The 19,995-nt window shown below is 50.0% G+C and overlaps 8 protein-coding genes across 9 annotated transcripts; 4 read left to right on the top strand and 4 right to left on the bottom strand.

Moving 5' to 3' along the window:
• The first annotated feature begins 59 nt into the window (after positions 1 to 59).
• LOC108092506 (AN1-type zinc finger protein 2A) lies at positions 60 to 1,449 on the top strand. Its single transcript, XM_017192124.1, has 3 exons — positions 60 to 260; positions 327 to 874; positions 1,094 to 1,449. The coding sequence occupies exons 1-3, from the start codon at positions 206 to 208 to the stop codon at positions 1,259 to 1,261; spliced, it is 771 nt and encodes a 256-aa protein (XP_017047613.1). The 5' UTR covers positions 60 to 205; the 3' UTR covers positions 1,262 to 1,449.
• LOC108092505 (conserved oligomeric Golgi complex subunit 3) lies at positions 1,357 to 4,744 on the bottom strand. Its single transcript, XM_017192123.2, has 8 exons — positions 4,530 to 4,744; positions 3,959 to 4,471; positions 3,416 to 3,903; positions 3,212 to 3,351; positions 2,991 to 3,151; positions 2,808 to 2,937; positions 2,015 to 2,757; positions 1,357 to 1,957 (listed from the first exon to the last, which is right to left on the bottom strand). The coding sequence occupies exons 1-8, from the start codon at positions 4,692 to 4,694 to the stop codon at positions 1,598 to 1,600; spliced, it is 2,700 nt and encodes an 899-aa protein (XP_017047612.1). The 5' UTR covers positions 4,695 to 4,744; the 3' UTR covers positions 1,357 to 1,597.
• A 599-nt stretch (positions 4,745 to 5,343) lies between these two features.
• On the top strand, positions 5,344 to 8,376 carry LOC108092441 (exocyst complex component 2). Its single transcript, XM_017192022.1, has 4 exons — positions 5,344 to 5,538; positions 5,597 to 6,211; positions 6,268 to 8,089; positions 8,152 to 8,376. Exons 1-4 carry the CDS (start codon positions 5,430 to 5,432, stop codon positions 8,288 to 8,290), a joined length of 2,685 nt encoding a protein of 894 aa, XP_017047511.1. The 5' UTR covers positions 5,344 to 5,429; the 3' UTR covers positions 8,291 to 8,376.
• LOC108092443 lies at positions 8,339 to 9,969 on the bottom strand. Its single transcript, XM_017192024.2, has 3 exons — positions 9,783 to 9,969; positions 9,454 to 9,722; positions 8,339 to 9,395 (listed from the first exon to the last, which is right to left on the bottom strand). The coding sequence occupies exons 1-3, from the start codon at positions 9,862 to 9,864 to the stop codon at positions 8,409 to 8,411; spliced, it is 1,338 nt and encodes a 445-aa protein (XP_017047513.1). The 5' UTR covers positions 9,865 to 9,969; the 3' UTR covers positions 8,339 to 8,408.
• Positions 9,970 to 10,178: 209 nt separating this feature from the next.
• Positions 10,179 to 13,656, bottom strand: LOC108092442 (E3 ubiquitin-protein ligase msl-2). Its single transcript, XM_017192023.2, has 3 exons — positions 13,602 to 13,656; positions 11,312 to 13,468; positions 10,179 to 11,255 (listed from the first exon to the last, which is right to left on the bottom strand). The coding sequence occupies exons 2-3, from the start codon at positions 13,212 to 13,214 to the stop codon at positions 10,858 to 10,860; spliced, it is 2,301 nt and encodes a 766-aa protein (XP_017047512.1). The 5' UTR covers positions 13,215 to 13,468; positions 13,602 to 13,656; the 3' UTR covers positions 10,179 to 10,857.
• A 30-nt stretch (positions 13,657 to 13,686) lies between these two features.
• LOC108092524 (NADH dehydrogenase [ubiquinone] 1 beta subcomplex subunit 10) lies at positions 13,687 to 14,761 on the top strand. Of its 2 annotated transcripts, none has more exons than XM_017192146.2 (4): positions 13,687 to 13,785; positions 13,873 to 13,973; positions 14,192 to 14,467; positions 14,540 to 14,761. In XM_017192146.2, exons 2-4 carry the CDS (start codon positions 13,892 to 13,894, stop codon positions 14,659 to 14,661), a joined length of 480 nt encoding a protein of 159 aa, XP_017047635.1. In that variant the 5' UTR covers positions 13,687 to 13,785; positions 13,873 to 13,891; the 3' UTR covers positions 14,662 to 14,761. The 2 variants fall into 2 exon arrangements, with proteins under 2 accessions (XP_017047635.1, XP_017047636.1); XM_017192147.2 differs by having other exon boundaries at positions 13,712 to 13,804.
• A 51-nt stretch (positions 14,762 to 14,812) lies between these two features.
• On the bottom strand, positions 14,813 to 17,238 carry LOC108092523 (ATP-dependent DNA helicase PIF1). The gene is made up of 2 exons (XM_017192145.2): positions 16,189 to 17,238; positions 14,813 to 16,124 (listed from the first exon to the last, which is right to left on the bottom strand). Exons 1-2 carry the CDS (start codon positions 17,131 to 17,133, stop codon positions 15,075 to 15,077), a joined length of 1,995 nt encoding a protein of 664 aa, XP_017047634.1. The 5' UTR covers positions 17,134 to 17,238; the 3' UTR covers positions 14,813 to 15,074.
• A 233-nt stretch (positions 17,239 to 17,471) lies between these two features.
• LOC108092308 (putative polypeptide N-acetylgalactosaminyltransferase 10) lies at positions 17,472 to 19,687 on the top strand. Its single transcript, XM_017191843.2, has 4 exons — positions 17,472 to 18,015; positions 18,076 to 18,418; positions 18,486 to 18,902; positions 18,956 to 19,687. The coding sequence occupies exons 1-4, from the start codon at positions 17,534 to 17,536 to the stop codon at positions 19,628 to 19,630; spliced, it is 1,917 nt and encodes a 638-aa protein (XP_017047332.1). The 5' UTR covers positions 17,472 to 17,533; the 3' UTR covers positions 19,631 to 19,687.
• The last annotated feature ends 308 nt before the right edge of the window (positions 19,688 to 19,995 follow it).

Below are 19,995 nucleotides of genomic sequence, written 5' to 3'. Positions count from 1 at the left end.
TTTTACTCTTTTCCTATTGAGAAAAGAACGCTATTAAATATAGAAGCTACGGCCACACTTCCCTAATCAAAAAGAAGAAGAATAAGTGTTTAGTCATTTTCGATCCCATTTGTTTCTCGAAGTTTTCCAAAAACAGCCATATAAGAGGCCTTCTGTAACTTTAGTAATCAGTTTCAAACAATACAGCAACTAGAAAAGCAAAGCCATGGAGTTTCCGCACTTGGGTCAGCACTGCAGCGAGCCAACTTGCAACAGACTAGGTGAGACGCAAAACAGGGCCAACCAGGAAGCAAAAACTAATTGAATTAATTTCGATCCACGAGCAGATTTTCTGCCCGTGAAGTGCGACTCTTGCGACAAGGTCTTCTGCGCCTCGCACTACAATTACGAGCGCCACAACTGCCCTAGTGCCCACAGGAAAAACGTCCAGGTGCCCATCTGTCCACTGTGCCGTGAGCCCGTACCCACGCCTCCAGGAGTTGAGCCCGACGTCACCGTGGGCCAGCACATCGACCAGCAGTGCAAGTCGGAGAGCAAGAAGATATACACGAATCGCTGTCACGCCAAGAACTGCAAGCGCAAGGAGCTCATCCCGGTGACCTGCTCCCAGTGCCACCTGAACTTTTGCCTGCGTCATCGCCACACCAGTGACCACGACTGCAAGCCAGCGCCAGTGAATCCATCTACATCATCTGTCAGTGGAGGATGGCAGTCCATTTTCAAGACCTCCTCGGACACTAGGTCTATGGCTGCCCAGGCTGCCGAGCGGCGGAGGCAGGCCAAACCCACTAACAGCAGCACCAGCAATTCTAACTCCAATCCCAGACCAAGACCTGTGCAAGCCACTCAAGTACAAAATATTCAGGGAAACATGGTGAGTTGGCAAAACAAGGGGTCGTTGAATTGTCAACACACGTATAAAGGTTCTTGAACTTTTGAGATTTTAATACACATTTCTTTGAATTAAAAGATGGGCATTTCAAATTTATAAGCTTACAAATTTCGTACTTCGACTAAATAGAATCTGTATTAAAAATCTCCAGAGTTTTCTAGACTGTTATCGAACTTATTTCCATGAATTTATTACTTCTAGAGTGAAGACGAGGCCCTCGCGCGAGCCCTTGCCTTATCAATCATGGAGCAGGATGACGCGGCGGAACGCAACCGCCAAGCTCCAACCCAGAACAACCCCCAGCAGGTGGCCGTGGGCGGGGCCGGCAACCAGCAGGGAAACGCCAAAGACAAGTGCCTGCTGTCCTAGTTTACAGAAAGCCCAGAACTCTCAACATATCCATCACTTGACCAGCAGCAAGGAATCTGCCCAACTATTTAGATGTTAATCAAACTCCGTTATCGTAATATTTGTTGGTAATTTACTTCGACTTCGTCACATTCTACGTGGTTTAGCAAAAATAAATCAATGTTAACTCTACATTTTTGGAAAGCATAGATGGAGTTGTTTAACACGGATATTTGAAAGGGAAATCAGCTAGTTGGCCCTATTGCAAACCGATCTTACTCAACTCTAAACAGATAAATATGATACAAGGCTTAGCTACATAAATAGATACAAGTAATTATAAAAGATAGATTGCAATTATTCGGAAATGGCCTGCGTAGGTGTATCCAAGATCTTTTCCGTCGACGGTCCTTCCGCGGGAACCACTTCTATCTGGGCAGCAGCTTCAGCCTTCGGCTGCTCCACCAGTTCGGATTTGTTGGACAACGTGCTCAGCTTTCTGCCAACAGGGTGCCCTTCCACCGAAGAAGAGGTGCTGATTTTCCGAGCTGCTGCTGCAAAACTGGCGACGCCTTCGGCGGCCAATATACTGGCGCTAGAAAGCAGAATGGACACTTGCTCCGCCGACGGACAACTCGTGATGATCATATCATCTGTGGAGTAACCATTGGTGGTGAGAAGTTGTTCCAGTTTCACGAACGACTGGATGATGTTGTTCTAAAGAGGAATCAAATTATAGTTAATTATTTATGATCGCATTAAATTGAAGCTTACCCGAATCGGTCGAAATATAATGAATTCCGTATCACGATTGCTCAGGTAGAGCTGCATAGATCGCTGAAGGACCGCCAACTTTGCTTTTATCAGCCGCTGTGTCTCCTGGATGATACTGCTTATCTGCTGCGGGCTGGCCCACGGGCTCTGCCTCAAAGCGTAACTGGCTTTAGCGGACTCCGGCAATTGCTGAGTTGCTGGGGTGGATTGCGACAACAGGCTCTGCGCCTTTTCCAGGAATGTGACGAGCGGACCCACCAGCATGTGCACCGCATCTTTGATGTATTTCTCGCACACCGATTTCAGCTGACGGTCCACTTCCTTTCGGGAATCCAACAAATGCTCCTTGATTTGCGGCGTGCCCTCCAGCAGAAATTCCAGGAGGGCATTGTTGCTGCCCATGGAGAAGAGCTGCTTGCGCTTCTGCAGCAAACCGAACGCAGCTGTCTTGACCTTGCTAAAGTCCAGCGAGGTCTCCTTCACCGTAAAATCCACACGGAACGGGGCAATCTGTTCCCGCAAAATGAGTAGATGCTTGATTTCAAACAGCTCGCCGTCAATGGGGGTTTTGCTTGCTGAAATCTTGCCCGCCGCATGAGAGACACTCTGGATGCAGAGCTTGAGAGCCTCCTGAGAGAGTCCCTGGAAAATGGGGCGATCCACGCAGCGGTAAAGCCTTGAAAGACACACCAGTGTTCGGCGCACTGTGGGATACCACATGCCGTGCAGATCAGCAGGGGAATCTAAAAATAAATTTATTAGCGGTTATCTTAATAATATCAGCTAAACTCACTCATCTGCTTCACCCTGTAGGCAGTGTCCACGCTCTCCGTCTCCACAGCACTTGAAACACTAGAAATCATGGAGTTGCGAGAATCCGATCGACGCAAAGCGGGAGGTTCTTGGAGCGACAAGGCAATGCTCTAAAATAAGTAACTAATTAAAACTATTTTTGGGATCACTTTTTGCCACTCACCTCCATCATTTCCAACTTCTCCGGGTACGCCAAGTCTCCTGATGATGGATTGAAGTTCTGAATGTCCGACTGGAGATATAAATGCGCTCGGAAAACCAAACGCTCCTGCACATCCTGCAGCAGTTGATGAGCGATGGTGGCAAAGGCCTCTAGGGCAGCAGCTGATCAACAGAAGAATAATAAGTGGGAATTTAAATACAACGGCGATTTCGTTTTCTTACGGTTCTGCTGGACGTGCTCCTCCAGCATTTCTATGCGTAGAATTGAGCAAATCTCCGCCAGCGTTTCCAAGTGGTTGATGTGAATGATAAAGGGCCGCATGGTGTCGTAGAGAATCGTGCACAAGCCCTCTAGGTAAACCCTGAAAAGATGTGTAAGAGATTGAGTGCAATCCTAGAGCTATTTAGGTATTTGGATATTCTTACGTCAGATGTGGAGCTCCTGTGCTAAAAAACTGGTAGAAAAGACGCTGTTCGTCCTGACAAACGTGCACCAGAAAGGCACAGGCACTGCGGGTCAGCGAACAGTGATCACCCTTGTGGGCAATTTTGACGTTTTGTATGGACAGATTCACCGCCGGCGACATTACGCTGGCCCGCTGGGCTAAGTAGTGCTGCTGCAGGTCCGCCATTAACTGGGCGTAGTCCTGGCTGTGCTCCGCACGCGACTCGATTAGCTGGGCCACCCGCTTCACTTTTGCCGCAGCCGTCTGATACTTTCCGTAATACAAGGCGAAGGCAGCATCCGGCGCCTTGAGGGCCGAGGAGGCATCTGGCAAATTGTTTTTTGGATGAAGGGTGGCCTCGGTGGCTTGATTGATCACTGCGGTCACATAGTTGCGCACAAGACCCGAGGCTTTAGCCAGGCACTGCCTGTACTTAACGTTGTAGGCGGCTGCGTCTTTGAATTTGGGCTGTCAAAGAAGGTTCTAAAGATAGGAATGATTAAAGATAAAAACCTCAACTCACGTTCTCCTCGATGTAGTTCAGGCATTCGTCGATCTTGTTGAGACACTCTCGGAACGATTCGCTGGCCACCGAAAGCGTGGGGCTCTGCAGGCGCTGGTTGAGCAGCTCCACCTGGCTGAAATAGTGCAGCCTGCGCTGGATCTCGTGGCTCAGGTCCTGCAGCTTCTCCTGCTCCTCGATTAGCTGCTCGCTGGCCGTGTTCAGAGCGCTCGTCTTCTGTGACACAAAGTCGTACTCGTCGCACAGGGCACCCAGTCGCTCCATAGCGCCCGCGATCTGGTCCAGCATGTGGGAGCACTCGGCCTTACGCTGCTCCAGCTGATGCAGGTATTTGTGGTAATCGGCGTCGCCACGTTGCTCGATCTCGGCGCTGACGTCTGCGAACCAGAGCAGAAAGTCGTTGGTGTTCTGCAGTCCCCCAGATGGCAGTTCGATGTCGTCGCTGTTTTGTGGAGGAGTTTCTGCCACCACCTCCAATTGGTTGGACTGGGTGGGCGTGGTCGGAGCCGTTGCCTGTAAGGGAACGAATGAGTTTTTGGAGTTTACTAACTGTCCTGGGGAGCCCTCTTACCGATGGTCCACTGTCGCGCCACAAACTGGTAAGAACGTCCAGGTGCTCTTCCTGCTGAATACTTAGCGCCGCCAGCGGGTCCGTTTTGGACTCCCACTGCATAAGGCGGTTGCGAATCTTCCGCAAATTCTCATTCTCGCTCTGTGCGGTGGCGACGTCATCCATTTTTCTGCGGCAATTTGGAAACAATCGATCAGCTGTTCAGCGATGGCAGGTTTCTTCAGTGATGCTAAGCTGCAGCAGTTCAGTGATGGCTAGGGCTCCGAACATAGCTATATATTAATGGCAGTTTTTACTCATTGTGACTTTATTTTGCAAGCAACACTTATTGTCAAATAAAATGTAAATTTTGTTATAATTTTTAAAAGGATTTTCAGCTTAAAATAAAAAAAATAGGTTAAAAACTTTTGATGAAAATTGTTAATAGAGCCTATACCACTGAGCTATGGAATGCACACAACTTTTGAATACACAATTGACCGCCAACATGTGGGCAGTGTTCTTATATTCTTACAGCTTTACAAATCGGTAATCTATATATTTTTTTTAAATCTTAAACCTACCGAGCCCGAGCAATTTAGTGTTGTCAAGAGCTACGGTTTTAGTGGAACATTAATGTGGTTTAAAATTATTGTGACTTTATTTTGCAAGCCACACTTCTGTCGAATCAAATTAAAAGTTAATTATTATTTTCTACATTTAAAGGTTTAGGTAAATAAAAAAGGACAAAAATTAATAAAAATGAACACTTTTAAATAGCCATAATTGACGTATGTACATTCAATAAAAATGCTGAAAACACTGGCAAAAAACTTGCGTTTACTAACACTTTTGCATTAAAACTAGGTTCTCTGTTTTTATTAAAGTTTTGACCAATCTTTTTGGATAAAAAAGCCTACGATGGCGCCACAGCCGGTGGTAACAGGGCTTTCCCCGAAGGAGGGACCTCCTGGCACCCGCGTCATCATCCGCGGCGAGTTCCTGGGCACTCGGGTGCAAGATCTAATCGGTAGGCGTAGTCTCTCTCAATTTATCAGCTTTTCCTATGACTATCCCCCCAATCAAAGGCCTAAAAATCTGCGGCTCCGATTGCCTACTGTCCGCGGAATGGAAGTCGCCCAACAAAATTATAGCTCGAACAGGTCCGGCGAAGGGAAAGGGCGACATCATAGTGACCACTTTGAGCGGCGGAGTGGGCACGTCGACTGTGCAATTCCGTGCCTACCACGAAACCATTGGTCCACTGAAAGAGTCAGCCGTGTGGATCGAGGAATCGCCTTCGCAGAATTTTGCCTGGGGTCGTCGCACTCTGGCCCAATCCGGCCTGACGCAGGAAGACCCCCTCGGCCTGTCCATCGAGGGAAACGAGCAGAAGATCCCCGAGGACTTGCGTGACCTGTTTCCCGAGGCCTGCGGCGATCTGTCGCAGGAGCACTTCTCACCTGCCTGGTTCCTCTTGGAGAACCACCTGGCCACCTCCTTCGAGGACCTCAAGGCTGGCCTGTCCTACTTGAAGCGCAAGGTGGAGAGCCAGAAGGAGGGGCAGCTATCCTTCCTTAAATCAAATGCGGGCTCTGTGATCGACCAGCTCGACACACTGATGAACATTCGGGACAAGCTGCAGGAGGATGTCAAGCTGCACGGCAACGAGACCCTGAATATCCTGGAGTCCTCGATAGAGAGTAAGTTTGGTCATTTTTGAAATAACTTTGATTGTAAAGTCCACTCTTGCTTGCAGACTCAATCACTGAATCGCAGAAGATTTTTACCGATGTGCTGGTGCGCAAGGAGAAGGCCGATTCCACGCGGTCCGTTCTCTTCGCCCTGTCGCGACACAAATTCCTCTTCTGCCTGCCCAACTCGGTGGATCGTCGCGCCAAAGCGAGCGAATACGACATCGTGGTGAACGACTACTCGCGCGCCAAGAATCTCTTTGGCAAGACTGAGATCCCCATATTCCGCAAGGTGCTCGAGGAGGTGGACCAGAGAATTCTGTCCATTCGAAAGCAGTTGCACGAGAAAGTGGTCAAGATGCCACAGAGTGTGGAGCAACAGAAGAAGTTGATCATGGCGCTGATCAGTTTGGAGCTGCAGCAGAGCGGCACCCCGATCGGCGATAAGCTGCGCCTCGTCGATCCCGCGTGGGATGCCATCGAAGCCAGGGCCAAGTACCTGGAGGCCACCTTCCGCCAGACCTTCGACCAGCACGCCAACAAGGACTCAGGTGCGCAGGAGAAGTCCAAGAGCAGGGACCCCAGCCAGGCTCCCAACCGGGTGAACTTTTGCGAGGAGCTATGCGATATCGCCGCCTCCCAGCTGCCGGATTTGTGGCGTCTGGGCCAGCTGTACTTCACCGGAGAGCTGCGCGGCCCGCACGATCCCAAACCAGGCGACTTTAAGCGGATGATACTGAACGCCATCGAGAAGTTCTGCGTTTACCTGAGGCTGGCTGTCCTGATTGCCACCGATCAGCGCGCCCTGCGTCAGTCCAGCGGCTTGTCCTGGCCCATTGGCTCTGCTTCGGCCACGCACCAGTTCCTGCCGTGGATCCCGCAGTGCCTGCGCTACACGAGGATCGCCTACGCCACGCTCATAAGCTTGGATCTGCCCTCGGAGGCGCTTGACATTATCCAAAAATTGATAGACGAGGTGCGCCTCTTCTGCTTCTCGATCATCTTCAAGCGGGCGACGGACCGCTGCAAGAAGCTGGGCAGCCAGGAGACCTGGGAGCTGGGCGTGGAGGAGTACCCAGGCGCCACGCTGCTCCCCGCCGCCCTGGAGGCCCTGCTGATCGAAACGCTGGACGAGGTGCAGTCCGTGTGCATGCAGCGCGAGACGCGGGAGGGCAATCTGCTTGAACCGCAGTCAGATGGCCAGCGGGAGGTGACGCAGCGGCTCCAGGAGTTTCTGTCCGCCTTTAGCGCGGTGATCGAGGAGCTGGCCTTTCACTCGCACGACGAGGAAACGCCCACCCACAATGTGTCGCAGTTGCTCGGGTTTCCAAACTCCCAGCAGCCTGATTCGGTGGCCGGTAGCGGCGGAGGAGCGGCCGTTACCTGGGAGCAGCGAATGCTCTGCTGCCTGGCCAATTACGCGTACTGCAACAAGAGCTTCTTCCCGCGCCTGGGCGAGATCTTCGTGCGCTACGGCTACCCACTGCCCACGCTGGCCATCGAAACGGCGCGGTACACGGTAAACCAGCTGTTCACCAACCTGCTGGAGGAATACGTGGAACACAAGGGCGACCCGCTGGTGGGCACCATCGAGCCGTCCATGTACTTGGGTCGCTTCCAGTGGGACCACGAGATGGAGATCGGCCAGTTGCGTCCGTATGCGCACGAATGCTGCGACAACCTGGTGGGTGTCTACTCCGAGATTTATAGCATCTCGCCGGCCCTGCTTCGTCCGATCCTGGAATCTATTGTGCAGACGATTTCCGAGGAGCTGGCCCGGCTGATGAGCTGCGTCCAGCGGTTCAGCTTCACGGGAGCCATACAGGCGCACGTCGACATCCGGCTGCTGAGGGACTCCCTGGAGGGATACGTCAACGAGACTGCTAAGTACGTTCCCTAGGTGAAGCTCTTGCAAGAAGCGCCTTCATTAATCTTTCTCAAATCCTTAGGAACTACTTCATGGAGGCTTTGGAGGCCATCAATCCTCCTTTGAGCAGCGAGCAGAAGCGCAAGGCGGACGAGATTCTGGAGCGGGTGAAGCGGAACATGCGGCTGCAGCTGCTCTGCTTCAGTGTGAAGGATCCCTAGGCACATTCCACTGCGCCACGCAGTCAATGTAGATAGCTTACAATAAACTAGCTTGTGATTCCCCGTGTTCCAGGGATAAACCTTTATTCGATTGCAAAAACTCTTACTTTCTAACGGCTCACAGGCCCAGCATCTTCGGATCGAACTTGAAGTCGTTCTGGGCCATCTGCTTGATGACCTGCTCCACGTCGATGGCGTTGAACTTCTCCTGGACGCGCTGCTTGATGGGGTTCTCGATGGCGTCCATGATCTGGTAGCGCAGCAGGTTGGGGATCACGTTCACCGCGAACTCCATGACGTAGTCCAGGGTTCCGGCTCCGTCGCAGCGCACCTGGATGTTGCCCATGTCGAACTGCAGGTCGGTGACCTGCGCCCGCTTGCGCGTGTCCAGCGACTGGCTCAGGCCCACGGTGGCGCGAATGTGCTGCACGGTGAACTGGACGTGGCCCACGCGGGTCATCATGCCCAGGCCCACCTCCCACTGGCCGGCGCCCGTCACCTGCTGCGTGCCGATCTGCACGACCACCGACACCGTGTTGTTGGCCATCCCGGCGGTTATGTTGCCCACGCGGTAGAAGCTGGAGATTCCGTTGATCCAGGTGTGCGTCAGCTGCACACTGAACACGCCCATGGTGCGGTTCACGTCGGGCAGGTGGTACGGATCGTAGCCCTTCTCGCGCACCAGCTTCCGAGCCATGGCGATGGCGCTGTCCAGAGGCGTTATCGAGTTGGGCAGACGCCGGTCGCCCAGCGTGTCCTGGATCATCGTGTCGATCTGGGCGCGCAGCTTCTTGTCCGCCTCCTGCAGCATGAACGGCTTCATGGCGTCGAACACCAGGTTGGGCGCGCCGTTCACCACGCTCTGGAAGATGCTGCCCACCATGCCGAGGTTCTGGAAGTCCATGGTCATGTCCGAAAAGGTGATGTCGATCTTGATGCGGTCCGTGGCCAGGTGGCCATCACGCTCGACGGCCAAGTAGGCCGTGGCATCCGCGTACACGTTCTTCAGAATCACTGTGAAGGGTCCATTAGCTTTGGAAAAGAACGAGCTTAGCGTGTACTGGCCCTTTACCAGCATCTGGTCCAGCTGGAGGCCACCATTGAACTGCAAGTAGTGTGTAGTTAGCACCAAAAGATCATGCTTTCAATCGGAAAGAACATACCTTCATCTCCTTCAGGTCCAGGTTCATTTTGTCGATGCGGAACTTGGACAGTCCGTAGGCATTAACCTTCTTCATGTCCAGGTTGGCCATGCCCATGCTCTTCTTTACGTCGGGCACCTCCAGGGGATCGGGAACAGGCACGCCGGGCAGCCCCTTCGGATCCTCCTGCTTGAAGTGCTCCAGCAGGGCCTCCACCTGGGCGACCATGGCCGCCTGGCTCTTCTTGATCTCAAGTGCGTCATCCGACTCGCTCGCTTCCTGTTCCACAACTGCTCAAAGGTCACAAGTGGCATCGATTATGTGGAGCTGGGCTAAGGGATCGGACTCACCTTCGCCAGCTTCCTGCGAGCGGGCAATGTGGCAACTACTGGCCAGCAGTCCCACGAGCACAAACGCTATCAGTGGCTTCATCTTGTGAGATTAACTTTTAACTCTGCTTATCAGTTTCGGAGAAAAAGGGAAGCGCTCCAGCCTCCGTTCGCGACTCGGGACAAACACGCACTAATCAGAAGATAATGATGAGCCAAGCCAAGCCAGCAGGCGGCGATGCGACGATCAGTAGCGCTTATCTAAGGGCGACTCTCCTCGCGGAGCGGCTGATTAAACTCGGAATTGAGAATGAGTGACTTAAGTGAGCGGAAACATTCGCCTCACTCCCAAGAACGTTTGTGTTCCAGAAATCTCAAGCCCCCATTCATAAAGAGGAGAAATGTTCTGAACGAATCGGTTTTATTTTCAGCAATGCTCATATTTATTTGCCTTTGTTGAATATTTTAGAGTAATGTTTTCGCATATATATTTTGGCTATATATGGCTATGTTTGTATTATTGTTTCTTAAGATTAGGTTCACGTGCTCAAAAAAATTCATGCTCAAAAAAATGTCTTAGTCTATGAAAAAAAAGGGCTTAATTTAGAAAAAAAAAGTTTTTTTTTTGGCTCACAGCAACCGCATTTCGAGCAAAGCATTAAAGTTATTTAATAATTCGATGTTCGTTTAACGAAAACTCCTTAATTGTGACTATTGCTTTGCCCTTAAATACACATTTCCTGCGGTAGCTGCAGAATTGCTTACATATCTGTAGCGAATATTACCTGCTTAATAATTAATAAAAAAAATGAGTTTTGGAAACGTTTGCTGGATGATTACAAACAGACTGGGGAATCCTCATGTTGGAAAATGATCCCATAAGATATTTAGGAGTTGAGTGGCTGTTTCATGAGTAGAGGATCTAAGAAATATGTTACGAACACGAATCCAATAAAGTAAGGGGCTCAGGGGTGATAATGCCCAGGCCTATGACTAGTTATGATTAACACATAACATTCGTCTGGGCATTTAAAAATACAGGTAAAAAAAAAAAAAAAAAAATCAGGGATAACACAACATCTATGGAAGAGACGCCTTACAAGTCATCCGAGCCGGACATGATCTCCTCGAACAACGAGTGGGCGTTGTCAGTGGCGGACAGTCTGTCGCCAGCGGCAGAGTTGCTCCTCGATCCGCCACTGACAAGTTCGTCCACCGTGTCGAGGGCCGAGTAGTTCGGCCTGCCCCTTCGAGTTCTGCTGCTTCTGAACTTCTTGGGCGACGGCTCGAGGACCTCTCTCTCCGGAGGCGGTGGAGGAGGTGGCGATAGCATGGGAGCTGGTGCTGGGAGTGGAGGATCCGGAATAGCAGGCTGTGGCATCACGTAGGCGTACTGTGGAATGGAGCTGTTGCCATCGTTGTTCTGCAGCTGGACGCGAATGAAGCCAACAGTGGTTGGATCGACGGGCTTGTTGCCCTGGAAGATGTTAAATCCTGCAAGCGGAAGGGGTTATGGAAGATTGTGCGACTGGATGTTTATATAAACTTACCCTGGTACTCGCCTTTTTCATTCTGGACCAACACCAAGGGATGCTGAGAGTGCTGCAGATTACTCAGAGGAACCAAGCTGATGCCGTCGTTCGATGGCTCTGGATGAGGGGGCTGAGCACAATCCCGGCTCTTCTCCTCCTCCTTAGCACTTTCTGCTGGTTCCTCGGATTTCTCCATCGGCCCTGGTTCTGGCTCTGTCAGCACTTCGTCCTCATCCTCGTCGCTCTCCACAAAGTCCTCTTTATGGGGATTCTTGCAGCCCACGCAGTTGCAATCGGCACAACTGTTGCCAGAGGTGTAGCAATGGCAGCGCGAGTTGCGGCAGGTGGTGAGAGGGTTGGCGGAACCGGAGATGCCGCACCGGCACTTGCCCTTCGTTGGCTTGGCGTTGTCCTTCTTCGCCTTGCTGCGCACCTTTCGAAAGGCGCCCTTGCCAGACTGCAGTTTGGCATTGACCTCAGCCGGAGCGGGTTCGATTTTGGCTTGGTTGGCTTGCGAGGCCTTCAGACTACGGGTTCTTTTTCGCTTGAGTGGGGGTTCATCAGTGGCTTCCTCCTGCAGCTCCACGCTTTTGGGACGTAACTCCTCTACCACTGTCTCCTCCACCGCCGCCTGGATCTCCTCCAAGACCTTTTCCTCTTCATGCTCCTCTGCTTCTAGTTCAGCCAGCTTCCGCTTATTATTGGATGCCTCTTCCTCGACTTGCTCAGTTTCCTCTAAAACAGGAGGCTCTTCCGACTGTGTGTTGTCTTCTTCGTGCTGTACTATTTCGGTCAAAAACTCCGACTTCTCAGAGGCCTCATGCTGCTCCTCAATTTCAGTCATCGCCTCCTCCTGATCTTCAACTGGCAACTCAGTCAACTGAGCGGAGATTTCAACGGATTCTCCGGCGGGCGGGGACAATTTAGGCTCCTCGAAGCTGGTGGAGAGCACAGCCAACTGGGTGGAGGTTTCCATGGACTCCTCGACGGCGGCCAGCACGGCCAACTGCGTGGAGTCAGCCATTTGCACCAACTGACCGATTTGCAGTTGCTGGGGATCGAACGGCGTGGAAGCAGCCGTGGGCACCACGTAGGAGACGGCAAAGTTGCTGCCGTGGCTGGGGAAGCCGGACACTGAAATGGCTGAGGAGAGATCCACATGGTCGGTCCACGCGTGCTCCATGAATCCGGACTCCGAGGACTCGGTGGCGATGACTATCTGTCCGTCGTGGGCCATCAGACCCATCCGCGATCCCGTAGGCAGCAGGGGCAGCGGGGAGAAGTGACCCTGCTCGGCCGTGGCCGCCGCCTCCGCCTCGATCTCGCTGATGTTGAGGTGCTGGTCGAATGAATGCTCCGGAGTGGTGGCAGCCGTTGTGGGCGGCGTCTCGGCGGGCAGCGATGTGGGCTGGTCTTTTAGAAAGGGCAGGTCCGGCTCGGGCAAAAAGGTGTCGAACGTGTCCGAGATCTGGGAGCCCTCCCGGATGAACTCTTGTGTGGTCTTGGGCGGTAGCTTTATGCGCGGCACCAGCTCGCGGCCCACCAGGGGCCTCAGCCCGGCCAGCTGGCCGAACAACGAGGAATGCAGCAGGTGGACGCACAGCGTTTTGTAGCAGAGCAGCTGGGTGCCCAACATGCGGTTTTCCTCGTAGGTCCTGAAGTCAGAGCACTCGTCGCACTGCGTGCAGCTGGGGAAGAGCCGCTTCTTGCCGCGCACGCATAGCCGGCAGACGTGGTGCTGGCACCGCTTGCCCTTCGGCGAGAAGGGATCTACCAGGAGTTGACAGCAGACTACGCAGGACAGCAGTTGGCGCAGCTCCCCGATCCCCGCGTTTAGCTCGTCGACGCGGCGCTTGGAGAGATTCGAGGCGGAGCGCAGCGAGAGGCGGGTTACCTTCAGGTAGACCGATTGGGCCAACATCGTGGCTATATTTTCGCGACCGGGACTGTACGATTGCCGGCGTTTGTTTACCACCCCTTAAGTGAGACTCCGCTGGCCGAATTCCGAGCCTCCCGGGCTACCTGGTTGGTCCGTATCTATTTACCTGCAATCGTTGGCGTTGCGGACCTCACTTACACATCCTAAAATCGCGCAATCCTTTTTTTTTATTAATTGGTAAATTCACAGGATGGCTCTTGACGTTTTCACTTTCTGGATGCTGTGTATCCTTAACACTATGTTTCACGTGCAAAAAAAAAAAAAAAAAATTGTCGTTTATGTTTAGGAGGACTTAAGTCATGGTAAATGGTTAAACTGTACGATGTCGTACACTTTTAAATAATAATTTAACAAACAAAAAAAAATTACCCAAGCAATGTTGCTGAGCGAGGTGTGACCACAGCTGGTCTGTGCAGGAATGCCGCATAAACCCACCTAACCTTTTGCTGTGTGCCCATCGCGCCCGTCGATCAGCTGACTATGCTGTCTAATATATTTTTCGTTATTCCGAACGCGGTCCTACTACACTAAAGGATTTCAATTATTTTTTTGTGTAATTATTATTTTTTTAAGTAATAACTGTCTAGAAAAATTTGAGACTCTTTAAGCTGCATACTAACACCCTTTACGCGTATTTCAGGGGTAACAAACGCCAGAAAATGCCAGAGCCGCGCAGCCCAATGGCAAGTTTTGCCGAGTCGGTGCTGAATGTCATCGATGGACCCATAACATGGTTCCGCGGTACGTAACATGTACGGGTTTTGATTCATCATAGGCCTGGGAGTATCTGAAGCCTTCATAGATGAGTTTCCTTCAGTAAATCAGTGGAAAATGCGGAAAAACTGCAGGCAATTACATAATGACATAACCTCAATACACAGGGCATTTGTTTTTGTTTACACTCTTGTCTTTAAACATTTGGAGCATGATTAAGTAAATAACCTTCAATTACTCCACAGAGAGCATTGTGGAGCCAAACCAGGAGAAGCAGAACTGGTACCACCAGCGCTTCCGCCGCGTTCCGACCATCGATCAGTGTTACACGGACGACGCCGTGTGCCGCTTTGAGGCCGATCAGCAGTTCCGCCGGGATCGCATGGTGGACAACGAGATCGTCAACATTCTGCGCCAGCGCTTCGAGGACTGCACCCTCTACGAAGCTCCCGACCATATCGTCAAGTGCAAGCCGCTGCTGGAACAGTACGAGAAGGCCACCGAGAACTGGTTCATCAAGTGTGAGTGGAATCCCTGTCCCCATAATTCAGCCTATGGATGCGCTTTTACTGAACGATTCCACTCCTTTTTAGATGGCGATCTGGGTGGCTATGCCAATGCCAAGACCGCTTACATGAAGCAGAAGCATCGCCTGATCTGGGAGCGTCGTCATGGACCCGTGGGCAGTGGCATGAAGGAGGAGGCCGCCCACTAAACTCCGCCTTTGTGTTCTCGTCAAGCCGATCTGAGCTAAAGTTTTCTAGTTTCATTATCCGTTATAACTAAATATACACGACCTGAAATGGTAGACCGAAGGATTGTGCAAGTCTTATAATTGGGAAGCCATTACTTAAGGAAAGTATTGGTTATTTTGTTTAAAATACTATTTTCCATACTTTATTACTAAGCCATTTGTCTAAGGAATCCCAAAATGTATAATTGCTAGAGGGATAGATTAATACTAGTTTCAAGGATTTTCTATAAAAATGCATGTACGATTTCATAAAAATTAGTTCAGAAACTATTCTTAAGTTTTATCAAGTCGGTTTGTCTTCAGTAATATTGTGACAATCGGTTATGCCTCTCGTTTATACTAAAAATCTTATATGGTCGGTATAATCCTAGTTTTCAACTAATTGATACTAGCGGCTTGTTAATGAGACTCTTTTTCAGCTTGGCTAGGGCACTATTTGCAGTCTTTCCGTCAATTGGTTTCTTGTCCTTGTTCTTGGGACCCAAAGGAATCATGGTTGTATCCATCAGCTTGCGTCGGAATCCCTTGTAGAACTGGAGCACTTGAGGATTGGCCCACACCTGCTTGGCATCGAAGTCCAGGATGCGAATAGACTGGAGGGACTTAGCTCGGGAGAGGGCCACGTAGGCTTGTCCAGCTTCGAACACTTTCGATAGGGACATCTCCACGCAGTCGAGGGTTAATCCTTGACTTTTGTGTATTGAGAAAGCCCATGCCAACTTCAATGGAACTTGGCGTCGCGTGATAACGCCTCCTGTGGCGGTTTTGATGATCCACTTTTCGTGCTTGCAAACATATTCCTGGTTGTTTTTGAACCTAACTACCGGCAGGTCCTTCTCTATTCTTACGACCACGCCCCGCGCTCCGTTGACCAGACCATTGGCGATGTTAATATTCTTAAGAAGCATCACTTGGGCATTTACCTTAAGGTATAGTTGAGAGGGCGCCTGTATCTGCTGGTCCAGTGTCTTGGTCATGCCGGCATCGGAATCTTCAGCCTTAAACAAAACCTTGTCTCCGTCGAGATTCTCCAACTTGGACTCGTTAATGGAGTTTGCGTCGTTCGTGTGCGAGCAGAGTTGGGTGGCCAGAATGCCGTTCCCCTCGATTTTCTGCTTGGAAGTGGATGCCAGTCGACTTGTCATGGAGTCGTTGACATGACCAATCCTCAGGTGATTGAGAATCTTTACGAATTCGGGGTCCGACTGGCGGTGCACTTGCTTCAGTTCGTAGACGCACTGGATGCAGGTCTCCCAGGCGCTTGATTGGAAACAGAATCGCCGCTGAGACCCAGAGCTGGCTGCTGCTCCGAAATCTGATTTTGTAACCGGCGGAAGTTGCAGGAAATCGCCGCACAAGATGAGCTGGATGCCACCAAAGGGACGATCGTTGCGTCGAATATGACGGGCAACGGCTTCGATTTTCTAGAAAAACAAATAACATGAATTTACTAAGTAGAAAGATATACTAATTTAAAGAAAGTAGTACCTCAAAGAACTGCCCGTCTACCATGGAGATCTCATCGATAATCAGCCGCTTACACTTCCGCCAGGTCTGGGCACTGTTGGGTCGCGAAGCCAACTCGAGACACCTCTGCATGGTGGCATCTCCTCCTCCGATTCCCGCAAAGGCATGCAAGGTGGTGCCGCCAATCAAGCAAGCAGCCACTCCCGTGGAGGCCGTGGCCACCGTTCCGTCGGGAGGCAAAGCCGAGATGATTCTTCGCAACAGAAAACTCTTTCCGGTACCAGCAGAGCCTGTGAAGAACACACTTTTGCCAGAGGTGCAGGCCCGCAGCACCTCCATTTGCTCCTCACTCAGTCGGAGGGACTCGTCGGTGGCAGGTTGATACAGTTTCTTGGCCGCCGGCAAGCTGCCCCGCTCCTTCTCCTCTTTGAGCTCGTCAAACCGCCGTTTTTTGGCTCCCTGTGGCGAGGGCGTGGTCACCGAACCCTTGGACATCAAGCCCGCCTTTTTGCGCGCCAAAATCATCTCGGCCGTGGTGACCGGCGAGATGTCATCGAAGCTGCTCGGTTTTCCGGACATCAGGTGTTCCCTGAGCTTCTTCTGCAGGGTAGCATCGTCTGGCTGCGATCCTCCTTCTGTTCCATTCATTTTAATAAAAATCGTGCGCAGGAAAAACATCAAGGTGCCTGGCGGAGCGTTGGAGAGGTACAGCGTGCAGTTTTCCGCCTTGAAGTTGAAGGTGGCCTTGCCCTCGGACATGAATTTCTTGTGCACCATGAGGTCCTTCAGCTTGAACTTTAGCGGCTTCAGCTTTTCCGGCGTTACTTCCACAAACAATTCCCGCAGATCGTTCCGCACCAGGCGCAAAGTGGCCGTCTTGTAGGCCAGTTTTCGACCTGTGACGCCCACGGAGTTCGTCCACAGCATGTTCACCGCACATGTGAGCACTGCGTCGTTGAGATCCATGTCAGAATACCTTTTGTCAAATTTTATTTAAATTTTTAAATTAAATTTTCCATGCGTTGCTGATCGCAGCAGTGTGACCGATCTTCCCGCTTTAAGCATTTTCCAAATTCCATTTCATTTCCATTCATTCACAACCTAGCGAGTGCACCCTCCTAACCTAGCCGAGTCACTCCCTATTCTAGGGCATACATAATTCGACGTTAGCGAGTGTACCAACCAAAGTTGCCGGGAAGACATGGAGTCTGTAATATTTGTTGAGCGGGATTTTAAATTTTGTATCAAATCAATATATAAACCTATTTAAAACGATATAAGTAGGCTAAGAATATTATGCACTATACAACTCCTAGTTAAATCTACATTCTATACAGCTATTTACACAAAACAATAAATAGTCACCATGAATATAGATCTGCGAATAATTGTGCGTCTTCTGTTCGTCATTATACTGGCTTCCTTGATATCCACGATTATACTGGGAAATCAGATACACAAACGAATCATTGATTCTATAGTTAACCAAAAGTATTTAGAGTTCCACAAAGCCGAACTGCCAACCAGTCTGCTTTCTCAGAAAGATATAAAACAGGAAATAGGGATTTCGTTGCCAATAATTACCTTATCCCAAAGAGAGTTGGATATTTTAAAAACGCTCCCCAGTGGAAGATTTCGTCTGCCCAATCAAAAAGCTATTAAGGATTGGCATGACATAAAACAGAGTACAATTAAAACCGGATTAGGTAAGCAGAATATGGCAGGTGAAACGCCACAAGCTGAAGAAAAAGAAGATGCGGAAATGCTTTATGGATTTCATGGCTTCAATGCCAAGCTCTCCGATCGTATTTCCCTGAATAGATGCTTGCCGGAAGTCAGACCTTTAAGGTGAGCTCCAAAAAAGACAAAAATAAAATACTTTAATGGTAAATAAATAATCATCATCAGTTGCTGCCAGCGAAAGTACTTGAAGAATCTGCCCAATGTGACTGTGGTTATGTCCTTTTATAATGAACACTTAAGCGTCCTTTTACGATCTATTTCGAGCATTGTTAATCGCTCTCCTCCAGAGTTACTCAAGGAGATTATTCTCGTAGACGATGCCAGCAATTTTCCAGAACTGGGACAGAAACTCGAAGACTTTATAGAGCTAAACTTTTCCAAAATAGTTCGTATATTGAGGCTAAAGGAACGACGTGGTCTGATTAAAGCCAGAGTGGAAGGAGCTAAATTGTCCTCCTGTCGAGTTTTGGTGTTCTTAGATTCCCACATTGAAGTCAACGTGAATTGGGTGAGAATTTTGGCTTTAAAAATAATTCAATATATTGGAAAATCTACGTAATTTCTTCGCTTTTTAGCTACCTCCCCTGCTGGAACCCATAGCTGTAAATCAAAACATAGTCACCGGTCCCATTTTGGATACCATCTCCCACAAGACCTTTGAGTACATGAAGACCAGTATGCTGACTCGATCCGGTTTTAATTGGTTGCTCCAGGTGAAGCAGTTACCTGCCTTTTCCGAATCCATGGGTTCTATGCCGTACCGAACACCGCTTTTAGTGGGAGCCATGGCAATTGACAGGAACAACTTCTGGATTCTCGGAGGATATGATGAGGACCTGGACATCTGGGGCGGAGAGCAGTTCGAGATGAGCTTCAAGGTCTGGATGTGCGGCGGCATGTTGCTGTACATTCCCTGTTCCCGGGTGGGCCACATAAACAGAGGACCGACGCCCCCGAGATCCAGTCCGAGGAACTACAATTTCCTGGCCAGGGTGAGTAAGCAAATCCCTCTTCAACTGGATCCTTCAACGTACATTTCTTGTAGAACTACAAGCGCGTGGCAGAAGTGTGGATGGATGAGTACAAGAAATACGTTTACGAAAGGAACCGAGATCTCTATGACAAAACGCAGCCGGGATTCCTTACTCGTGTTAGGGGCCGTAAGATGCAACTTAACTGCAAGTCCTTTGACTGGTACATGAACAAGGTGGCTCCGGATTTTCTCAAAAAGTACCCGACAGAGATTGAACCGTCGATGTTGATTGGACCCATCGAAAGCGTGGCGTTCCCCGGATTTTGTGTGGACGCACTGAACCAAAAGCACATAAATCCAGTTGTTCTCTCCCGGTGCATTGGAAATGCAACGAATCCTGGCGAATACCAGAACTGGTATCTTTCGCAGGAGAAGGAGATTCGGCTGCTGAGGGGAGACGATCATGAGTGCCTGGAAGCGCAGGGCAAGAAATCGAAATCCGTGTGGCTTTTTCACTGCCATGACAACGGTGGAAACCAGTACTGGATCTACAACCGGAAAACCCGGTGGATTCAACAAGGTCAGATATGGGTTTGGTGCCTCGAAGCAGCTTTTCCCAAGGGCCAGGATGGCAAGGTTGGCAAGGTCCTGTCCAATAATGTCTGCGACAAAAGCAATCGAAAACAGCAGTGGAAGTTCGGAGAAGTCGACGCCTATGATCCGCAAACACAATATCAGGGAGCATAAATAAAAATACAAAAAAAAAACATTAAAATGTTTATTTAAAGTCCCAAACATCAAATTAATTAGAGACTGCTTCATCATTCATGCGACAACCGAAAAAGCTAGATAAATTATCTACAAATTATTGTATTTTAGCGGGTAATGTTTTTGTTGCATACAAATTTGATCAAACTTTAAAAAATTAAAGTTTTTGAAAACTTGGTAGGGGGCACCCCTTAAAAAGAATTGTCCAGTAGAAATTTTAATTTTTTACGATGCATACACCCTATCGAATTTAGTTCGGGGAACACCCGAGCAGATGTCGCTACCATGACGCGCGCTTTGCTAATTTGAAATCGCATGCGGAGATGCCTGGTTTGTTATCGTTC

The sequence above is a fragment of the Drosophila ficusphila genome, unplaced genomic scaffold (assembly GCF_018152265.1).
Source record: "Drosophila ficusphila isolate 14025-0441.05 unplaced genomic scaffold, ASM1815226v1 contig_412, whole genome shotgun sequence".
Lineage (NCBI taxonomy): Eukaryota > Metazoa > Arthropoda > Insecta > Diptera > Drosophilidae > Drosophila > Drosophila ficusphila.
The sequence above is the reverse complement of the archived record's forward strand: the minus strand, read 5'-3'. Positions and strand labels throughout refer to the sequence as shown.

Bases quoted from the DNA above. Each gene is read 5' to 3' on its own strand.
- LOC108092506 (XM_017192124.1), top strand. From the start codon at position 206: ATGGAGTTTCCGCACTTGGGTCAGCACTGCAGCGAGCCAACTTGCAAC. The intron at 261-326 runs GTGAGACGCAAA...ATCCACGAGCAG, and splicing joins GCCAACTTGCAACAGACTAG to ATTTTCTGCCCGTGAAGTGC. The intron at 875-1,093 runs GTGAGTTGGCAA...TATTACTTCTAG, and splicing joins AAAATATTCAGGGAAACATG to AGTGAAGACGAGGCCCTCGC.
- LOC108092505 (XM_017192123.2), bottom strand. From the start codon at position 4,694: ATGGATGACGTCGCCACCGCACAGAGCGAGAATGAGAATTTGCGGAAG. The intron at 3,904-3,958 runs GTGAGTTGAGGT...CTTCTTTGACAG, and splicing joins TGAACTACATCGAGGAGAAC to CCCAAATTCAAAGACGCAGC. The intron at 2,758-2,807 runs GTGAGTTTAGCT...ATTTATTTTTAG, and splicing joins CTACAGGGTGAAGCAGATGA to ATTCCCCTGCTGATCTGCAC.
- LOC108092441 (XM_017192022.1), top strand. From the start codon at position 5,430: ATGGCGCCACAGCCGGTGGTAACAGGGCTTTCCCCGAAGGAGGGACCT. The intron at 6,212-6,267 runs GTAAGTTTGGTC...TCTTGCTTGCAG, and splicing joins CCTGGAGTCCTCGATAGAGA to ACTCAATCACTGAATCGCAG. The intron at 8,090-8,151 runs GTACGTTCCCTA...TCAAATCCTTAG, and splicing joins TACGTCAACGAGACTGCTAA to GAACTACTTCATGGAGGCTT.
- LOC108092443 (XM_017192024.2), bottom strand. From the start codon at position 9,864: ATGAAGCCACTGATAGCGTTTGTGCTCGTGGGACTGCTGGCCAGTAGT. The intron at 9,723-9,782 runs GTGAGTCCGATC...ACCTTTGAGCAG, and splicing joins CTCGCAGGAAGCTGGCGAAG to TTGTGGAACAGGAAGCGAGC. The intron at 9,396-9,453 runs GTATGTTCTTTC...CACTACTTGCAG, and splicing joins TGGACCTGAAGGAGATGAAG to TTCAATGGTGGCCTCCAGCT.
- LOC108092442 (XM_017192023.2), bottom strand. From the start codon at position 13,214: ATGTTGGCCCAATCGGTCTACCTGAAGGTAACCCGCCTCTCGCTGCGC. The intron at 11,256-11,311 runs GTAAGTTTATAT...TTCCGCTTGCAG, and splicing joins TGAAAAAGGCGAGTACCAGG to GATTTAACATCTTCCAGGGC.
- LOC108092524 (XM_017192146.2), top strand. From the start codon at position 13,892: ATGCCAGAGCCGCGCAGCCCAATGGCAAGTTTTGCCGAGTCGGTGCTG. The intron at 13,974-14,191 runs GTACGTAACATG...ATTACTCCACAG, and splicing joins ACCCATAACATGGTTCCGCG to AGAGCATTGTGGAGCCAAAC. The intron at 14,468-14,539 runs GTGAGTGGAATC...ACTCCTTTTTAG, and splicing joins CGAGAACTGGTTCATCAAGT to ATGGCGATCTGGGTGGCTAT.
- LOC108092523 (XM_017192145.2), bottom strand. From the start codon at position 17,133: ATGGATCTCAACGACGCAGTGCTCACATGTGCGGTGAACATGCTGTGG. The intron at 16,125-16,188 runs GTACTACTTTCT...TTGTTTTTCTAG, and splicing joins TAGACGGGCAGTTCTTTGAG to AAAATCGAAGCCGTTGCCCG.
- LOC108092308 (XM_017191843.2), top strand. From the start codon at position 17,534: ATGAATATAGATCTGCGAATAATTGTGCGTCTTCTGTTCGTCATTATA. The intron at 18,016-18,075 runs GTGAGCTCCAAA...AATCATCATCAG, and splicing joins CCGGAAGTCAGACCTTTAAG to TTGCTGCCAGCGAAAGTACT. The intron at 18,419-18,485 runs GTGAGAATTTTG...TTCGCTTTTTAG, and splicing joins TTGAAGTCAACGTGAATTGG to CTACCTCCCCTGCTGGAACC.